Source organism: Coffea eugenioides, chromosome 7 (genome assembly GCF_003713205.1).
Source record: "Coffea eugenioides isolate CCC68of chromosome 7, Ceug_1.0, whole genome shotgun sequence".
Taxonomy (NCBI): domain Eukaryota; kingdom Viridiplantae; phylum Streptophyta; class Magnoliopsida; order Gentianales; family Rubiaceae; genus Coffea; species Coffea eugenioides.
Window position 1 is genome coordinate 11,743,588 of NC_040041.1, and position 21,654 is coordinate 11,765,241.

Below are 21,654 nucleotides of genomic sequence, written 5' to 3' on the forward strand. Positions count from 1 at the left end.
CTTCAAGTTAACCTACGAGAATCTTTGATGTTTCCTAACTGAAATTTTGACCACTGAATAAATGGAAACAATGGTTGTTGTACCTAATTAAAACCTGAAAACAATATGAACCAATTTTGAATTTACTAATAACCAGTCAAATAAGAAAAGAAGGCAACATGTAGGTAGAGGATAAGTACACAAAAATAAATAAATAAATAAATGGGCTCACTATAAAACTTTGGCATTATCTGACAGGTTGTCGATGTCTGTGTAATAATAAAAATAAACCTAATTACCAATTAAAGTAACCAAAACTCGATTCCAAATACTGGAGCAAGGACTCTAGGTGTGCAATGGGTTACTTGATTCACCCCTGTTCCCGAAGAATTTACTTAATCCGATATATCCGAATGGGATGGCTTTTTTCACAAATAATTATTAATTTATAAACAGGGCAAGTAGGGTCGTATCCTCAGAGACTGGAGATATTTGTCTCTTTTGAAATCCAAAGTAACACGGGAGATGTTTTTGTATAAAGGATGACAATTAAAGCAATTCAACTAAAAATTAAATAGCCAACTAAAAATTAAATGACAATTCATTAAAATCAGGGTAATAATAAATAAAGGTCTAGCCAAGAAATAATTTCAACAATGGTTCACCTAATTGATCATCGATGCACAAGCAATTCCAATTATTTATTAATAAATAGGTTATAATTGTCAAACAAGCGATGACAGTCAACCCCTCCTTACTGTGTCGGTGATTAAGGTACGTCCGTTAATCACTGCTCTAATTGAGAAATAATCTTAGATACGCTCATAAGATTTAATTTTTCAATTGCCTTACGTATTAGAGGAACTTTATTCTAACCAAATAACGCATTATCAGGGTTATTTTAAATTAACCCGCATATTCCCCTGACACAAACCCAATCATGCCAGTTGTCACATTTCAATGCAATTAAATAATTATGAATTTAATGCCCTAATTGACAATAGATTACCAAATTAACTAATTATGCGGATCCAAGACAATCGATTAATTGGACAACCATAAACATTGTAATCAAAGAATATGCAAATATTAATAAATAAAATAAAAAGATAAAATTAAATCGATCTCACAATTTTCAGGCGAACCAAAGCATCTGTTGTTCGTTGACTAGACAAAGGGATTTAGCTCATTGTCGATGAGAAAAATCCGTACAAAACTGAAGAGAAAGTAGCGGCCATTGTCCTTCGATTGAGAAAAGCTCACTCCGTTCAATTGATGAAAGAAAACCTAAAATACAGAAAGTGACTAAGTCCTCCAATTGCTCCTGACATGCGTAGGAGGAATCCACCAAAGACCAAAAGGAAAAGTCAAAAGAAAAGCTAAGCGAAAGTCCCTGCCATACGAAGAAGGAAAAGCTACTAAAGAAAAGTCAAAAACTAAGCTTCAAAGTAGTCTGCTCTATTTCTTCTCTAATTCTCCCCAGCTACTGTGCGGCGGCCAAGGAAAAGAAGACTCCGCCCTCCTCGGTTCAGCAGTTGCCAAAAAAGGGCAAAAGTTTTTCTTTTCCAAAAATGCCCCTGGGGATAAGCGCTGTTACTTGGACTCCTTTTCTGTCAAATTGACACTTGTTATCATATTTTCATTCTACTCTCTGAAATAAATATAAAATACCAAAAGTGAATAGAATCTAACAATTAATTCACATTGGGTCAGATAACAGGGGGAATTAATAATAAAATAAATGATAAAATTGCAACCTATCATTATCCCACCCGCAAATTGCTCATATATTAGCACAAGTATTAAAACTTTTACTAAAAAATAATGACTTTTTATACAATGTCACTATCAAAATTTTCTATTACACTAGCATATAAAGATACACGCCACATGTAAATTGAATTTCAAATTTCAATAGAGATTATGTAGCATTCGTTTAAACATGTTGGTGTTATCAAATTCTCACACTGATAATATATAAAAAACAGTTTTCAAATAAACAATTAACATGCCTTTAATCAATTTGTATATTGAACAAAGAATAATGAAAATTTTAAGTTTGCGAGAGATCAAAGGTTAAAATGTTGGCTCAAATGTACAACAATTGGCTCCTCTCAAATATATTGTCTCTAGATAAGATTGGAATTTTATATTGAAAATATTTTTAGCAGCTTGGAGGTACTCTTTCCTAGTTTCATGGTCGCATAAAACTTAATTGGTTAACCTGATTCTCCATTCACTGTTTTTTTTTTTTTTTTTTTGTGGTAATTAAAATATGAAACAACATTTTGTTAGGTCAATGAAATTTGACAAAACAAATAAATTTCGCCAATCCATTAAAATCAGTTATATTGATCATCTCCTACATTTAACTCTAAGATCTTTTGTGTGTGTGTGTGTATCCATGAACCAATGAGTATAGACAATCAATTAGATGGAAGTATATTTTTAAGATGACATAGCACTATATGAACATCATCATAAATAAAGTTAATTTTGGTAGCAAAATGAGTTAAAAATTATCTTTTGTGTAATTTGAATTTTCTTGTAATGCTTCCAAGATATTAGAAGACTTTTCAGAAAGTAGAATAATTAAATTTTGGATTTTCTTTTCATTTCTAAAAGTCTCATTTTGCTTTATTCTTTATTGTGATATTCCTCTGTCTAAAATTAATTTTCATGGAAGCATTATGAGTATTCAAAAAATCAAAGAAAGACTATATATAGGAGTGCGCATAAAAGTGTGCGCGCTTTCTGTGAGAAATATAGGATGGATAAATCAATATGGTTTCTATCTTGCAGAAACGAGGTGTGGCATCTCCAAACTAGACAAAATGTTTCTTTTTCTTCTACAATGTTGTAGGAATGATTTTTTTTATTTTTAAGTATGAAGTATATATAGTTAACCCAAATTAACAAGAGAATATGTTATACTAGTAATTAATCTGCTTTTTGAACATGCCCTTATAAAAGTTTTAAAGGTACATTACGTATAACCCCTTGTGGTCTCATACGGTACTACATCATAACATGAGTCCTCTAATGTTTCAAAATATACAATTTATCCCCTACTGTTTCATGTAGAAGAAAATTTGACACAACATAGCCTTTAAAACGTCATTAGTTGAATACCAGTATTGACCTTATTTAAACATCAAATTGAACAATGGCATAAGGACCTTCCTATGGGTGGCTTATGTGAATAAATGAAAAAAGTACAAGGGAGTTGAACGGATATTATGATTCCACATATTGCATCTTTGGAGAGATTCCATCGCCATCATAACCAATGGTGCTTTCTGTCTATTTTCTACTTTACATGAAACCACGGGAGGAATATATGGATTGGACATTTTGAAACCTTAAAGAGATTATATGGCAATACACAAAATTACAAGGGGATTGTATGTAATTTACCCAAAGAAATAACAGCAAAGGAATTGTTGTAAAATAATTAACAACTTTGAATTTGAATTAAGTGATTTTCCTAAGAAATGTAACTTGGAATTGAAGGTTGTATGCAAGCCTAGTGCGCCTCCAAAATCATTTGATTTTGGAGCTTTAGTTTGATAAGCAATGGAGGCAAATAGCAAATATTAAATTGCATTTATAAAACAAGAATAAATTTAGTGTTTTCTACAATTCAGTTAATAAGAATTTTTGTGATTAACTATGATTAGTTTTTCCTAAACTTTTTCACATTAATTCAATGGCTATATAGGAGATAATTTCTTTTCAACTAAGATAATCAGAAATGATTGAATCAGTCATCTACACCCTTCAACAAAGAGATTAAGACAAACAACATGGACATATTAAAATAAAATTAAATTTTTACGATTTGTAGGGATTAGATTTTCAAAAATTACTTTTCTTAGTAACTTCATTCCCCTCTCATCCCATACAATTTGGGTTCTATCACGTTATACCAATGGGGAAAGGCAAAACAATTTATGTAATCGGCTACTTTTCTATTCCTTCTAAGTCATTAATTTTTCAATTGAGTACTTGGCCTGTGTAGTTAGCTACATGTAAATGAATGTGTTGTGTACATGCTTGATGAGTTTCCACTACTATCAAATTGAAAAATGCATGCCTATGTATCGAGCAAAAAGCAAAAAGAGAATACCTCAATTTTTATTGAGCTACTTGAAGCTTATATTCAAATCCAGTTCTGATTGAAAAGATGGTTTCCTTCGAAAATGGCTTTCTTATGTTTCTTGCTGTGATTAATTAAGATACTTGCGAGTTCTGTGAAACAGAATGTTTTCCATCAAAATAACAAAATTTCTTCTCTAAAATAAAATATATAGCATTTAAATTTTCTTTTTGGAAAAATAGAAAAAATATTTTGATATCTCAAAAATGTAAATAATTCCAGACAAAAATCAAAAGAAAGGGATTTGAGCATTCGATTTTAGGATTTTGGGCCTTAGTATGTATATAGAATAGAAACAGTTCAAGAAATAAAATCTAAAAAATAATTAAAGTTTAGCTAACTTTTTCAGACTAGCATCAGATACGAACCTGTCAATATGGCAATCCTAATGTCTTTCTTTCTGTTGACATCTACCTTTCATCTTACAAAAAATTAATAGTTTTACGGAACAAAATTTCTATACACACCAGCTCTATCACAAAACATAATTTGTTCCAATAAAAATGCTTATAAAAGGCAAAGGCAAGAAACAAGAACAATGTAAATTTACCAAACCAAAAGGTGAAAGTCAGGAGCAAGCTTGAGATTTTTTTTTTTTTTTTAAAAAGGTGAAAGAATCCTATATGAATAAGAATTTGAAACTATTTGTACGGGTTGAAAACTTCCACAAAACCTATATGAAACTAAATGAATCGATTGAACATTTGGATTTTCCAAAGCTTGACTATAGTTGAAGAAAATTAAGAGATGCTCATAAAATTCTTTTAACAAGGAATTACCTGTGACAAAAAAAAAACTAATTTATGCCTGAAAACAACTGTTAACACTTATCTTGAAATCAATTTTCCTACCCATAAAAGATTTGGCTCTGTTATATAAAGGAACTAATATTGCAAAGCCAAATGGTTTCAAATGTATGATGAAGGAATAGCGATAAAGATACATCATTTAGTTTACAATTTTGACACATAAACTACTAAAAGAATGAAGAAAGAAAATCTTTAAAATAAAGAATACCTCATTAGGGAAAATGTTTGTTTTATTTAACTTCAATATACAAGCCTCATTCTATTTTTTTTTTCACCGGGAAAAATGCATAAAGGTAAAATATGAACAAAGCAAGATCCCGTACATTGTGCATCTCATCGGCAATTTGTTGAACTAAGGATACAAGAAAAACATGATACAACCGGTGTTGCATCAAAGAAAACAGAAATGCATGCATGACTGCTCCTACTGTAGTTAGAGATCATTCTTACAAATGCTCTTCCCTGAAGAATTTTCCTTGGCTTCAGAATTGTTGGGTATGTTCGGCAAACCATGGTAATCCTGATTGAGGACACTGCTTTGAATCAGGAATAGGAACAATAGGTCCAAGGAAAATGCGCCACAAGTCCAGTAAAATTGTAACAAGCATTGCAGCCCCCAAGGCATCAATGGCCACTCTGGGTAGGTCCCACGGATCGCCAGGTTTTTCATCAACCCTCAGAAACATTGGGAAGCTGACAATGAAATAAATTGCATAAAACAAGCTGCCAACTTTGTACATGGATGCTCGGTCCACAAACGTATAATAGGGAAAATTTGCAATAGCCACTGTCTCCAGATATGCAATGACATAAGCAAGAGCCAGAATCCAGCCAGCCTTAAAAGCCCATTGAATTGTCTCAGGCAACGCAGCAATTGCATGTTGTAGTCTACGAAGAGTAATGTTTGAAACAACATGGTAAAACAAGAAGCAGACGTGAGCAAGAAGGAAAGTTGTATGAGGTACATCATTCATCCTCCATGATGGAAAGGTATACGATGCGCCCAAAACTTTGAAAAAGTAGTGAGTCCAAAAATAATTTCCAACATAACTGAAAATCATCATCCAGAGATTAGCCTTTACCCAATAGCGATTGCTCCAAGAAACATTTCTATCAGCCATTCCAACAAATAGAAGTGGTACTACAAACGTAGGAACTGCCGAAACAAGGCCAATAAGCAGATACTCCCATTCTGTGAATGTCTCATATAACTTGCAAGGAACAACAATGCCAAGGCAAAGGGTCAACCAGAAAGGTGTATATAGAAGAAAGAATATTTCGCCCCATCGCTTACTTGGATTTTGAGCTAACCACATCATACAAGATCTATTAAACTATATTTTCGCCTTCAAAATCCACCTCAAAGGACTTTTGCAAGTACTGATCTGTTCAAAAAATGACTGAAGAGTGTTACAAGCCTCATTCTATTCGATAATATAATAGGACTTTTTTGCTGAAAAAAATACATGTATTACAAAAGTATTCATTATTAAGTTACCATCTTAGCAAAAATCACTACCTATTCTCGAACACTAACGTCTTTCCTATGTAACAAAATATGAAAAATTAATACTATCCGACGTGACCATAAAATGCCAGCTCTGCAAAGTTATTCACGATGCCATATATGGAAAAGGCATAAAAATTGAGGCTATATGATAAATTATTAGTGACTAAAATCTTGAGTTACGACAAGGATCCTCATCTATTTCTTATATGTATAGACATTCATATTTCGTGTTCTAAATTAAATAAAGCTTTTGACTATATGTGCATATTTTTGCATCATTTAAAAATCTACTTGGTACAATAAAAATGTTAACAACTTCTCAAGAGAGGAATTGAATAACCTATTTTGCATAATTCAATTTTATCCTTCGTTTGAATATTTATGTGTATAATTTAATGAGTAAATCTTTCCTACATTGAGAATGTGTATACTATCACCAGTTGATTCATGACATGTGTACAAAGTTGAATTTCAAATTCAAATTTTGTATAGTTGTTATTTATCCAACGCTGATAGTATATCTACTGTCAGTATAGGGAAGATTAATCCTAATTTAATTATGTCTTTCAACATAGTACATTAAACTTACAAAGAATCATATTCACAACAAGCTATAGAGTATGCCTAACAAACATTTATTTTCACATCAATAATGATAAGGAATCATGTTCCAAGATAACATAAAACTTGGTAATGCGATGAAATACCTAAATACAAAGAAAAAAATTATAATTATTGCATCCTTGAATTGATACAACTAATAAACTAACAAGGAACTAAGTTTCTATTGTCGGCTACTATAAATTTAGTAAAATAGTTACTTAATCAAAATCACCAAAAGAAATTGTCCAGCATATTCTAAATTTTTTGACTTTTTGCCTGCTACAAAATCTAAAATCTAAGTCCAAAAGCAAATGAAAACATAAAAAAAAACCCCTTCAGAAGAAGAAAAAAAAGTTGATTAAGCTATATTATGTTACTTTTTTATGCCATACATTAAATTGGGATTACATATATCCCACTTAATTATTATGGTCTTAGGCACATATTGAAGTTCCATTGAACCTCCTCAATCCACTTTTGCTAATGGTCGGTTTTTCCTAAAGTCAATTAGATTCATAAATAACAAAAAGCAATACATTATACATTGAATGTGATTGAATAAATTATGCAAGCACAATTAATGGATAAAATCTAATTTTAAGAAAAAGAATGTGCGTATCACTAAATCTACAACAGACTCAATTATAATTTATAAAAGGTTCAAAATGCCGTTAAAAGATTTTAATTCTTGAAATGAAATTATGTTTATGGCCTCTTATTATTTCTCTAATTATTGCACTCACCGATATCATTTTCTCCAAAATCCATATATCTTAGAGAAAATGATCGGTTTCATCCCTTACATTTCACAAAAATATTCTTTTCGTCCCTCACTTTTAAAACGAAACAATTTTGTCCTTGACATTTAAAAACTGAAGTTATTACATCCCTAAACCCAATTTTCAATCTGAATCAAATCATCTATCAACCTGATTACAAATTTTGGGGTAAAATTGGTAGATCACTTGGTTAACTCAGCTTGACATTCAATTGAAATTTAATGAACCATAAAAAATAAAAAATTATAACATAAAAAAGAAGGATTAATCTTTCCTACATTGTCATTTTATACACTGACGGGTTTATGTACCTGCCACATTTTTTCAATTTAAATTTAAACACCAAAATTTGTATTTGTGATATACATCTAGACTCGCAAGCATATATACTAACAATGCATGAAAAGATTAGTCCAAAAAAGAAACCCTACTATTCCAAAACAAAGAATGACTCTTTATGTTATAAATTTTTATTTTTTTGTTTAATAAATGTCATGTGAATATGATGGAGTTGACTAAATGATCCATCAATTCTAACTCCGAAATTTATTATAGGATTATTGGATAGTTTGATTCAGATTGAAAATTAGGTTCAGGGATGTAATAGTTTTAATTTTTAAATGTTAGGGATGAATTTGCTTCATTTTAAAAGTGAGGGACGAAAAGAATATTTTTGCTAAATGCGAGGGATGAAACAAGTCATTTTCCCTATATCTTATATTGACTAAATATGATAGAAAGAAAAAGAAAAGTCTATGGTATAAAATATTTTTTGGATATATGAAAAATTTTAGAAAGAAATTGCCACAATGTGCAAAGTCATTAATAGTCAACTACTTATTGATTTTGTTATATATCAGCACAAAATCAAGAATACAAAATTATCTTGTGCCATGAACTCCCCAATTTTCTCAAAAAGAGAAGCTTGCCTTAATTTTGTAACTACAGATGCTACCTAATAAAACAAAGGATTAATACTTATTCTGGAAATTTTGGTATCCAGCTATTTCTACCAAGCCCCAGAGCTCCCTTTTTTTTTTTTTTTTTTTGCCATCGTCACTTTATTTATACTATCCAACTCTAATCTAATTTAAGGGGGATACCCAATTGGGTCTACGAGAAACCGATGAAAACTGAATCACAATCAAACCAGACGGATGCACTATGCACCCGTGGGTCTCTCTCCCATTGGATGCCTCTTTTCTCCTTCTTTTTCCTTGGTCTAGCCAAACCAGCCCCTAATAAAGTCTACCACAGCCTCACCCTTTGTTAACCAAAACCCTAATTCTCCCATGTCCTCTTCAGGAAAATAAAAACAAAGGACCAAAATAAAAAGATGGACTTCTTCATTTCTCATCTTTATAGACTTAGTTTTCCCTGGTCATACTTTTGTCTTATATCTCAAAATCCCTTTAAACTTTCACTAAACTCCTTCTAATCTTCCCAAACCCTCATAGTAACCGGATCAAACTCTGCCTTACCTTTCCTTTCGCTTATTTGTAAATTCTTGGATTAAGTTAATTTTCCTTTGATATATAAGTACATATTTATCTTTATGATGTAGTAGCACATAGTGCTTGCACATAAATCAAGTGAGCCCTAGGTGAGCCTTTTTGCATGTATCTGACCAGCCAGCTGATACAAGAAAGACAACCAAAAATTCTAATTGGTGAAGGACAAGAATTGAGTAAGGATAGATTGGATTGATTTGAAGTCCGAAGTTCTGATTGGATTAGACCAATGAGCTCCTTTCCCACCTCTCACCCCCTTCACAAAATTTGATTAACTTGTACTTCTTCTTCATTTTTGTTGGAATTAGTATTTTTTTTTTTTGGTGTTTTTTCGCTTGTGATATGTTTTTTCTAAAAACATCTTTGGACATGGTGTTCTTTTGGGGTATTTTTAAGTTTTAAGATAGTTCTCTAAGTACTTTTGCTGCCCCCTTCCCAATTCACCCTATTGCGCTAGGCCCATTGCCTTCTTTTTTCTCTTACTACACCAAATTTAGTGATGATAAAGGAGAGGAGAAGGTTCATGACCGGTGATAAGGAATGCAAGGTAGGAGGAAAGGGCTGCGGGGAAGGATACGGGAGTTCCACTAACCATTTTATCTTTTCATATCTATGTTAGCTAGAGTCATTTATAGGAGTGACACCAACATGACTGCTCTAGTGCAAAATGAAGAGTTAGACATGAGAACAGCATAACAAATGAGAAGAGTCCAGATAACACAGCTTCAAATTTTAAACTGTAAAGAGGAATTTTGAAACTTCGTATGTACATATTCAAATTATAAGAGTTTCATTATAATTTCTCCTTTTGTTATGGCTGAAGTAGTAATGAAAGGTTGAAAATAATTTTAAAAACCTATTAAAATTTCAAACCAAACTTAAGCACTATGTATACTCGATGAGGCTCACATAGTACACAGACACTACATAGTCATAACTATACACCAACAACAAAGACTTGTACACTCCCTCAAAGTGTACCATAGCACAGCGCAAAAGTACCCCAAATCCAAACCACAATGTATTGCCATGTGATACCCTTAGTTGAATGATAACATGTCCTAAACTTGAAACCTAATGACCCACTTCCATCCTACAAATTCTTTACCTCGATAGTTGCAACTTATCTGATGCATGAAAATAACAAGAAATAGAATTATTTCAAATTGTCGAACTCAACTGGTGGAGATATTAGTTAAGTGACCATAAAGTCCCAGATCCAATTCTTAAGTTCTCCCTTCTCCCCTCGCAGTTGAAAATCTTGGAATTTCACTTAAAAAATAAATAGTAAGTAGAATTAAGGGCTCATTTAATAATCCAATTCAAAACTTAAATTTAATGGATCGGATCTTAACATATTCAGATGTTTTTGATAATAAAAAATTAAACATCTAAATTAATTAAGTGGCACGGAATTTTCTAGGCAAAACTTACTCTAAAAAATAAGTAATAAACTATTCACTTATCATTCAATATGGTATACATTCAAATATGCTAGATTTAGTACTTAACAATTCAATAACTTAATAAAAACAAATTTTAGTTTTCAATTTTCAGATTTGAGTTTTATCAAACGCACCCTAAGTACTTGAATGTCAACATTAGTTTGTACATAATATTTGATTATTTAGTGTGAAAGAAACCTTAAACAAAAATGACGTCTCACCTACATCACGAAATAGATATCTATTAATAGAATATGTAATACATCTCATCTTGATTTAAAACCCTATCAACTATTCAAATTAACTAGACGAAGCTAATCATAAAGCACAAAAGAACAAAAGACTCGGTCCTTGTTTTCTAAGCATAGATTTTATTGCTATTCTAGTCCAGAGGAGCATTTTTCCTAGTATAAGACAGAAATAACAAGTACTAGTCAAACACGCCACAGAAATAATCAAAGAAATCTATATACTTCTTTTCAGGCTGCAAGTAGATAATGCTAACTTTGATAGGAAGTGGGAATGCCATGGCTTTTCAGGAGAACAAGAAACTTGGGGCAGTCAGGATTGGGATCAGGCAGGTACGGTTGAGGTTAAGTACAATTGGTATAGCCATTATACTTATTTTAAAAGTTAAGTGATTGTATTTATATATTAAATTGTTGTACACGAGCAAAATTAACGTGTACAACTATAAAATAATGTTGCTACAAAATAATGTTATTATAAACCAAATCATATTAGATATACAATAACCGTACAACCGTACACAGAAACTTCAATCGTACTTTCCCCAAATTCGAATGAATTGTTGATGGTAGTTTAGCAAGTAGTCAACACATATATGTTGTATAATCATACTATCTTGTTATAGCCTCGGTACATGGAATGTTACATGCATGTACATTAATATCTGTAACACAATAATAATATGATGTAATTGTACACCAAATTATTTGATGCAAAAACACAAGATTTTTATACAATCATACGAAACCAAATTCATATCTTCCTCAACTCTTAAACTTAAAATACACCGACTTTTTGCTCTTTACGTTAAGCTTGAAAGATGGAGATGGATGATATTTAGATGATATGACATATATGGAAATCGCTTGTTTGGCCAATGCTAGCCAGACCAGTCAATATAGTGTGGAGATTAAAATAACTTACTTTTTAAATATTGAGATGATGCAGACTCAACGCTATTCAATCTTCCTGCTGCGATCGCTTGGTGTAGTAGTCCTTCGCATGCCCCGCCCAACAGGGCTTGGTGTTTGACACTTTAGGTTTAAAAGAATATAAGGAAAAGGTACAGGAATAAATTTAACATCATAAGACTGACAATTTAAAGCAGGACAAAATAGTTGCAAAAAAAGAAAAAAGGAAAAAAAAAAGGTTGCAAATCAAAATATAGGGCTGTTCTCACTTGGTGAAGATTTTGCAAATCACACTCCACCAAAGCAAGGCAATTTTTGTTAGATTTTAGGTTTTACCTTTATAATCTACACAGCAGACAAGAACATTAAAAAAAAAACTATTTATAACAAGAAACTTCACCCTATGCCAAGAAATTTTTTTTTTTTTTTATTCCTAACCCTAGACTCTCTAAGGCAAACTGAACTTTTTCTACTCCTAGAGTTAGACTCCTATTCCAATTCTATCTCTGAACCCACTCTGCCATCTCTCTTTACCAAGCATATATAGTTGGCAAAATACATCATAGCGGCATTTTTGTAATTGAGTATCTAAATTTGTTTCCTTTAGCAGGCTCCCTCAATCTACACATCATTCAGTTAGGAAAATCCTATACTGAGCGATAGGCCTGTCAACGGGTCGACTTTGGGCCGGAATTCATTATTTCGAACCCGAACCCGTCATATTTTATTGGATTCGGTTCGACCCGTTTATCCAACGGGTCTCTTCTTTATGTTCCGGAATCGGATCCGGGTCGGTCTACCCGGTAAAAAGAGAGAGAGAGAGACGGTACAAAGCTGAACCACCTTAATAAAAGAAATTGGTTTAATTTTTTTTAAAAAAAGAAAAATATGCATCAATAGAAGTGAGCAGAGCAATCCCGTAAAGAAAGTCCGAAGTAGAAAAATAGAGGTGGGAAATCGAGGTGATAAAAGTGCCTCCTGTTGCTTAATTGTTGTTTTGGAGAGCAGGAAGTAGAAATGATAAAGGAAGCAGCCGCAGGAATGAACAATGAAGAATGGAGGATGAATATACCCCACGGTCCCCACCAATCCAGTCCACTGCAGACTGCATTTAAACCAACTAAACAATAATTGCTCTCTCACTTCTCTTTCTTCTGTCTTTTTCTTTTGCTCTATCTATCCATCTATGTAGTAGCGTATTTACATTTCAGAGAAGAAAAATGATACGAAAAGGTTAACCCGTCCATACAAGGCTCAGAAATTCCATAACAAGCACCTCTCCTTAGAGGCCAACGTCCTCGTGGCCTGGTAATTCAGGGCTCCCCCTCCGTCGAGGTAGGGTCTCGCGAGACTCGAACCTGGGACGTTGGGGTTATTTGTCTGACTCTGATACCATTGATACGAAAAGGTTAACCCGTTCATACAAGACCCAGAAATTCCATAACAAAAAACTCCCTCTCCCTTCTATTTCCTTAACAGTTAACAGACCCAGAAATAGAAAAAAGCAAAACAAAACCCAACCTGGCTTTTTCCACTGCAAATAGATCCCTTCAGATTTTTTTTTTCAAATTGGTTTGGGACTGCAACCGCTTCTTTCCTTCCTTCCTTTTAACTAATTGCCCGGGGCCGATGAGAAAGAGAGGCGATGGACTGGAAGCTTAGATTTTGCCTTGCTCCTCTTTGAAGCTTGGAAAGGGGACAGCTAAAATTGGGGACAACAAAAGAGAAGAGAGAGTGAGAGAGACACTGGTCTAAAATGGGGCATTAGGGTTTAGCCTGTTTGGATAACAAATTGAAGTAAAGTTGGAGTATTATAGTGATAAATATATTTTTTTTAAATTATTAATTAATTTATATTTGGGTCCGGGTCGGAATACGGGTCAGAATATTATATTCTGTATCTGACCCGTTTTTATGTTTGATAAACGGATCCGGATCCGGGTCCAGATGACGGAATTATATTTCTACCCGTACCCGAAATTATTTGACAGATCCGGTCCGGGTCCGAGTCTGGACCTGGACCATTGACAGGCCTACTGAGCAACACAGAATTCATAGGACAGGTACAAAATTTATACGTCATTTAGTTAGGAAAATCCTATACCGAGCAACACACGATTCATGGGATGGATACAAACTAAATTATGACCCACATCTTTAATTTTAAAGATTCTCATATTTGTATCTATCATACAACAGATACAAACTAAACTAGTGTGAATATTCGTGCGTACATTATTGAAAAAAATTAAAAGAGACGGTAAATTTTTAAAAAGTTAAAAGTTTTGCACCAATATAATTAAAATCTAAGATTTGTCTAATAATAGTTGAAAGCATGACAAAGTGTGTAGATCATTCAAAAACTGCGTTTTTGCGGAAGATGGATCTTGAAATAATAATATAAATTTATATTAGAAAATGAATGATATATGGATAGAAATAAATGTAACTGCATATTTTATTTGATTTCAAAATGAAATACTTACAAACATTATGCATTCGATTTGATATTCTTGTACAAATGTGCAAATATTTTTTACACCAATCAACTTTTAGTATGAAAAATAATATTGGTGGTTTAATTAATTCTATTGAATTTTATGGAGTTCGTACTATAGAAAAATGTTTAGCGAGAATTGTATTTGTTGGAAGTAAATTTACTGAACCTTTTAAAATATTTCAGCGGGATCACTATGATGTAAGATTTGTTTTGTGATCAGTTGTTTTCTCCTTTATAATCTTACAAATTTGAAATTGAGACGCTATTGAAATCAATGATGGAACTAAGGGAGGCTAATAGGGGCCATAGCCCTGCTTAAATTTTAAAATTTTCAATTGTATAAATATTTGTGTAAAATAAAGTTGGCCCCCTTAATTTTTTACAATTTTAATTTATATTATGAGAGTTTATATATGTGTGTGCGCGAGCGCGCGTGTGAATTAACTACATTTGAATTAATTTTTTTTAAAAAAAGTTATTTATTTTTTACATCCCTTTATAATTAAAGTTAATATTTGATGTTTTTAGATGTCATATATTTAAATAGATAAAAATTATTTCAAAATGAAATACTTACAAACATTATACATTCGATTTGATAATTTTGTATAAAGGTGCGAGCATTTTTTACATCAATCAACTTTTAGTATCAAAATCAATATTGGTAGTTTAATTAATTCTGTTGAATTTTGTGGAGTTTGTACTATAAAAAATGTTCAATGAAACTTGTATTTCTTCGAAGTAAACTTGCTGAACCTTTTAAAATATTTCAATGGGATCACTATGGTATAAGATTCGTTTTGTGATCAGTTATTTTTTTCTTTATAATCTGGCAGGTTTGGAATTGAGACATCATTGAAATCAATTATGGAACCAATGGGGACTATAGCCCGTTCCCCCTAAGTTTTAAAAATTTTAGTTCATATTGTGTAAATATTTATGTAAAACAAAGTTGGGTTTCTTAATTTTTTTACAATTTTAGTTTATATTATGAGAATATATATGTGTGTATGTGTGTGTCTGAAATAATTACCTTTGAATTAATTTTTTCTTATAAAAATATTTATTTTTTGTGTCCCTTTATAATTAAAATTAATATTTGATATTTTTAGATGTCATATATTTAAATAGATGAAAATTATTTTGAACATGACACATAAAACTTTGTTACTGATTGAAATGTTTGTAAGTGGGATTTATCTATGGTAAAAGTATGTTACATAGTCTTTTTCCACTATATTCAATTTGTGTGATGATAAATGAAAATGGGTTATTGATCATCAGCTTTGTGAATGATTATGAGAGTAAAATACATTATGACAATAAGATATATAGAATTGTGGAAATTGAATTCAAACGGATTCCTAAATTTTGGATATGTGATTTTTGTAGTTGTGAGTTTCTTAAATTAACAGTTAGTTATTGCTATCAAGGATGTGATAAGTGTGAGTATTGCTATTAGTGATGTAGTGAGTGTCAGTAGCAAATGTGAGACGTAAATTAAAATTTGCACATATCATTTTGAAGGAGTGGTTATTATCTGTTAGTTAAATTTTAGGAGTTTTGATTTTGTGAGTTAGTAGGTCACGTAAATTGAAGAGTGGGAATGGATAAGGAGAAGAAAATAAATCTAGAATCCCTTAAGATGTCTGTCCTGTAGATTAAGATGCATGTTACTATTGGAATCTCTGATTTGTATGTAAATATTGTACCTATTTGACAAATAAAATGTTATATACAATACAGAAAAATATGTTGAAATTAAAGGTACATGAAATTAATTACCTAACAACAGTGTCGACCACGTCATTACAATGCATACACACTATTTTTGAAAAATGACCTTCACATAGTTGTCCACAATTTTTGCATAGCTCATAGAACATGTTTCCTCCTTTGTAAACTTGCGAGCTTGAAATTTAGCTATCGTTGAAATGCTTGTAGGCGGGCATTTTCCATAGTGAAATTAAGTCAAGGGCTAAAATGGATACATAAAAAAGTTGAAGGAGATAATAAGTTCTCAGGGAAAACACAAGAAAGTTCTCTTAATTGGAGTGAGCATGCAAGAAAGTTGAATGAGGATGCTATGTTTTGAAGGACTTTTAATTGGAGTGCAATTCTTAAATTGGAGGACTCTTAATTGGAATGAAAAAGTGAGGGAAATGTAGGGGAAACGTGAGCATGATTATAGGATTTTTAGGAGCGGTTATAAGATTAGTTAAGAGATAAACATTTCTTAAAAAGAAAGACTCTTAATTGGAGTAGGAAACATGGGGAAAATGTGGGGAAAATGTGAGCATGATTAAAGGATTGTAGTATACTCAATAACTTGATAGTATACTTAAATCGCCAATGAGGTGAAGTTTGCCTAAATAAGCTTTACAGTGTCCTAATTCCTTGCAAAAAAAAAAAAAAATGCTAAATAGTCCTAATTGGCATTGCAAGTTACGGCAACGTGCTAGTGGCATCTAATCCTAATTTTTTTTTGGGGTCAAAATCTAGTCCTAATTGGTTCTGCTGTTTCTTGAACATGTTGTATGCTTCCGAATTCTACTTAGCGTGTAACAATTGATAATGGCTTATTCTATTCTTTCATGGTATTAGACAGGCAAAAATCACACCAGAAGTGCAGTACATTTACTATAAACTCCTAATATTATCTCCCCTAATTTTTGTATACTTTTTAAAAAATTTAAACTTTTGTCAACAATAGACTGGTCATGCAAATTAAAAAAAAAAGGGACTGGTCACAAATCTCATTCTTTGCCTTAAAGAACTCAATTCAGCAAATTTCTTAGAATAATGATGAAAAAAATCAAAACAATGGAGGAACCTAGGTTTGTTTCTTTTTTTTTTTTTGGGGGATCTGAAACAGCCCTATTCATTTTTAAAAAATAAATAAATTGGCCATCTTACGTTCATTAAGAAAGGGAAAATTTTTTTATCATTGCACATGGATGTCCGGCCATCCTAAAGGGAAAAACAATCAATTGTAAAATTGTATTAAAATAGCATACGAATGAGAATTTGTCTTTAATTGAGGAGTAAAAATGATTTAAAGTATAAGTAACAAACTATAGACGGCTTATGAAGTAGATAGTGGGAAAGTTTTAAAATTTAAGTTTGACTGGTGATAGGGTTAATTATAACCCACTATTTTTTATGTATTAAAATAAATACAAAAATCTAGAAAAAAGAATGGAAAGTTTGGAAGCCATTGAGAGGGTCTCTCCTCAAAACCCACTTTACAATACATATAGACATAGATATAGATTGTAGTTCACCTAGATTCCCAAATTTGTATTTATCGTTTACACATGTCGTTGATTTTAGAGAATTCCATATTTAAGATTCCCATATTTATATCTATCGTACAATAGACACAAACTAAATTGTGGCCCACGTAGATTCCTATATTTGTATTTATCATTTACATATATTGTTGATTTCAGAGAATTTCATATATGTACACATTCTTATATGACCCATCTCTCTGATTGTACACATTCTTATATTCGTATTTATCGTTTACACATATCGTTGATTTAGAGAATTCCATGTTTATATCTATCGCTTACACATATTGTCGCTTACATATATTGTTGATTTTAGTGAATTTTATGTTTGTATCTATTCCTTACACATATTGTGATCTTTAGTAATGTATCTTACATGTATTGTTGATTTTAGAGATTTCCATGTTATCTTACACATACTGTTGATTTTAGAGATTTTCATGTTTGTATTTATTGCTTACACATATCATATATAGTGATTCTAGAAATTTTCATATTTGTATTTATCTCATCTATCTCTTGTACATATAATTTTTTTTTTCCAACCGATAACATATTCCACTAAAATCATAAAATGTTTACATCACTTGGAGCAACTGCTCCTATATCAATGTTGGCTAACCGAAGCAGCCAGCTAGGAAAAGAATTTCTCCAATCTATATCAGCAACTAAGTTTAAGGCAAACCTTGCCAAAGAATGAGACACCACATTGGCATTCCGTCTGACAAAAGAAAAAGTGCAATTCCGAAACTCTTTCTTCAGATGCAGGATGTCAAATAGCACAGCACTGGCCCGAGGATCCTCCACCCTTTCCAATTTGATCTTCTCAACCACACTTTTACAATCAGATTGTATAATTATGTCCCTCCACCCACTCTTCATGGCTATGGACATACCCTTCCTAATAGCTCGAGCTTCCTCCACCGCCGGATCCCCACACCTTTGTTCACTCCCTGCCCAGGCTCCTTGTAGCTTACCCGTGCTATATCTGGCTACCACACCCCAGCCAATTTTGCCATCCTTATGACTCAACGCGGCATCAGTGTTCAGACAAATGAAGTGTTGGGGTGGTGGTGGCCACTTCCCTGCTCCATAGACTTCCTCCTGTCCATCATACTCCTGCCCATCCACTTCATTGAATACCTCAGCATATTCCCGCCACTCCTGCACAGCTTTACCCACCACAATTCCAGGACATTTCCGATCATTATTAAACTGAATTTGAATTCTGGATTTCCAAATTTGCTACAGTATATTAACCGTCAGTTCAATATGGGTCCTACCCTCCGCTCTTGCCTTAGCCTCCACCAAAGTAGTCCACCAATGCCAAAAATTATTCCTATAAACGTTGAGTCCGTCCCAACAGATGGGAGCTGCCTTCCAGATTTGTTCTGCATGCTGGCAAAAAAACAACATGTGTTCCAACGTTTCTGGCATTTCACCACAACACAGACATCTGTCATTTCCCTCCCTCCTCCTATACTTCACTGTCTCATTCACTGGTAGAACTCGATGTAGACACCTCCAAATAAAGTGCTTCAACTTATGTTTGAGCCTTAAACTCCACAAAAATTTCCAAACACCAGAGTCCTCCATGTTTCTACTGCTACTACCCTTCTGAAGATCAGACCTCCTGGTTCCCCTACGCATGACTTTTGCCACTGCATACCCACTCTTAACAGTATATTGGCCAGTACTTGAGAACACCCACACCAGCCTATCCTTGGCTCCGTGTTCACTAATAGGAATTGTCTTAATCCTCTTGCAATCCTCCTCCTCAAATAAGGTGCTGAGCAGGTCCTCATTCCATCCCCCGTCCTTTATCAATTCATGGACAGATTTTAGTTGGCAATGTTGAGGCATCCTGGTCCTAATTCTCCCATTCCCCATATCAGGAATCCAGTTATCCTCCCAAATATTTATGTTTCGTCCGTCACCCACAAGTTTCCGAATCCCTCCCTGTAACAGCTCCTTTGAACTTAATAGGCTCTCTTGTACATATAATTGATTTTAGAAATATTCATATCTGTATCTATGCGTAGCTCAGTTGTACCTTAGTCAATTATGGTATTGGTAGTAGTGTAAACAAGGAATAAGGGAAAGCTACATATATGCTGTAATCTTCCCAAGTCTATCACTATTTTTTATTTCCTTAAATGTCTAGATTTTAGGTATGAAAATTTTATACTAAACAACAATACACTTAAACAATAGAAATAAATTAAAAGATCCATTTTTTTTTATTTTTGGGATTTCATATTTGTGTCTATGTTAAGGGATATCATGATTTTGAGTCTTTTTTTTTTTGTAGGTGGGTTCTTTTAGGTATCAGTGTCCCTAATTTTTAGGTATAAGTGTCCCTAATTTTTAGGCATCTTTAAAATATTCACTCCCTACGTTTTAGGTGTCTATCAAATCCCATCTCATGTGATGAAATGTAGCGAAGAGTCTTATACGTGTCTTTAACTTTTAAAGTCAGTGTGTCTATGATTTATTTGAGGATTAATGTTCTATTTACACTGACCTTCGGATGCATAAAAATTAATTTGGATTTGAATATGAAATTTAAATTTTACATGTGAAAGACAAAAAAAAAAAATCTTATTCTAGCATCTAACGATGAATTTTGACCTCATAGTAAAATACTCAAAAAAAGAAGTAGTTTCTATAACCGAGAGTGATTCTCTACAAATTGACAAATAGCCATGCCTCTCAAATCTCACCTGCAGCAAAAAAAAATCTAAGAGTAGTGTCATAACACACTCTTGATCTAGTTGGATCTGTATATCCATTACTAGCCCCTAACACAAGCCTCTTTAGGCTCCTCCTCCCTTTAGATTAGGATAAAGTAGGTTATACGATGTATCGTTGCTGGTTAAAAAAAAAGAAAGAATTCAAACCGACATGAGCAGCGTTACAGTTTTGGCCAAATTTTGGGTAGATCCAGCTTTTAAAGACTCAATCTGAATCATTGGATGTTTGAAGATCGGGTCTACCCATTGTGAGCCTATAATTTTTACATGTAAACCATTGATTATTGTTATCTCACATTTTATCTCTCTCTATTTATCTTGGTAATAAATCTATATATCCACGGAATAGGGGAAATGACATTGCTCCACGGTGATTTACATATGACAAGTGTGTTCAAAGAAGAGTTGGGAAGGAGAGCGCTTTGGACTATCTACAAAGGTCTCTCAATATATGAAATCTTGGGAACTTGGTTCAGCCTACTGTGGTATTCTTGTTATACTTGTGATTACTGGTGTGCAATTTCATTGTTTTATTGTTGTACTCGAAAGTGTGAAGTACTTTATCTATATAAATTAGAATTCACCCATAAAAAGCAGTTAAAAGCCACGACATGTCTAAACAGATATAAACATGAAAATTTCTAATATCACATAACTCAACTCATCAGCCCCCGATCGTAGAAACAACCTGTCATGGTATTACCAAATACAGTAACAAATACAATTACTAGATAAAGTGTACAAAGCACAGCCAGTTCCCAAAATTGCCGATTCTTCCAGATCAAATAAGGCTACTGGTAGGCTGAATATATAATGCATCCTCTTGAAAAGATTTGTATGGCCTGTTATGGCCACTGAGAATTCATGTTAGTGATGAATTTTGAACATGGTCATCAATTTGTGATATCAAGCATCAAAATATACTCATGGACTAGAATAGAAGTCCATAGATCATAGATCTCCAGTTCTGGTCTAGCAAAGATACTGCTACCCCATGTCCAGATCAGAACCTTGACTGATAGCTGACGATTGAGAGGTATTGTGGTGCTGGATCAGATTACATGTTGCCAAAAGAGTCTAGACTGGAGCCATCTTGAGCATCAACTATTCTTGAAGAATGGACTTGTACGATGAAAAAATTGACTCGAGT

The 21,654-nt window shown here is 32.9% G+C and overlaps 1 protein-coding gene across 1 annotated transcript; it reads right to left on the bottom strand.

Annotated features, from left to right (window-relative positions):
- Positions 1-5,251: 5,251 nt before the first annotated feature.
- Positions 5,252-6,313, bottom strand: LOC113778202 (cycloeucalenol cycloisomerase-like). Its single transcript, XM_027323520.1, has one exon. It carries the CDS (start codon positions 6,264-6,266, stop codon positions 5,430-5,432), a length of 837 nt encoding a protein of 278 aa, XP_027179321.1. The 5' UTR covers positions 6,267-6,313; the 3' UTR covers positions 5,252-5,429.
- Between the last annotated feature and the right edge of the window lie 15,341 nt (positions 6,314-21,654).

What these genes read in the sequence shown, in the direction of transcription:
- LOC113778202 (XM_027323520.1), bottom strand. Translation starts at nt 6,266, where the DNA reads ATGATGTGGTTAGCTCAAAATCCAAGTAAGCGATGGGGCGAAATATTC.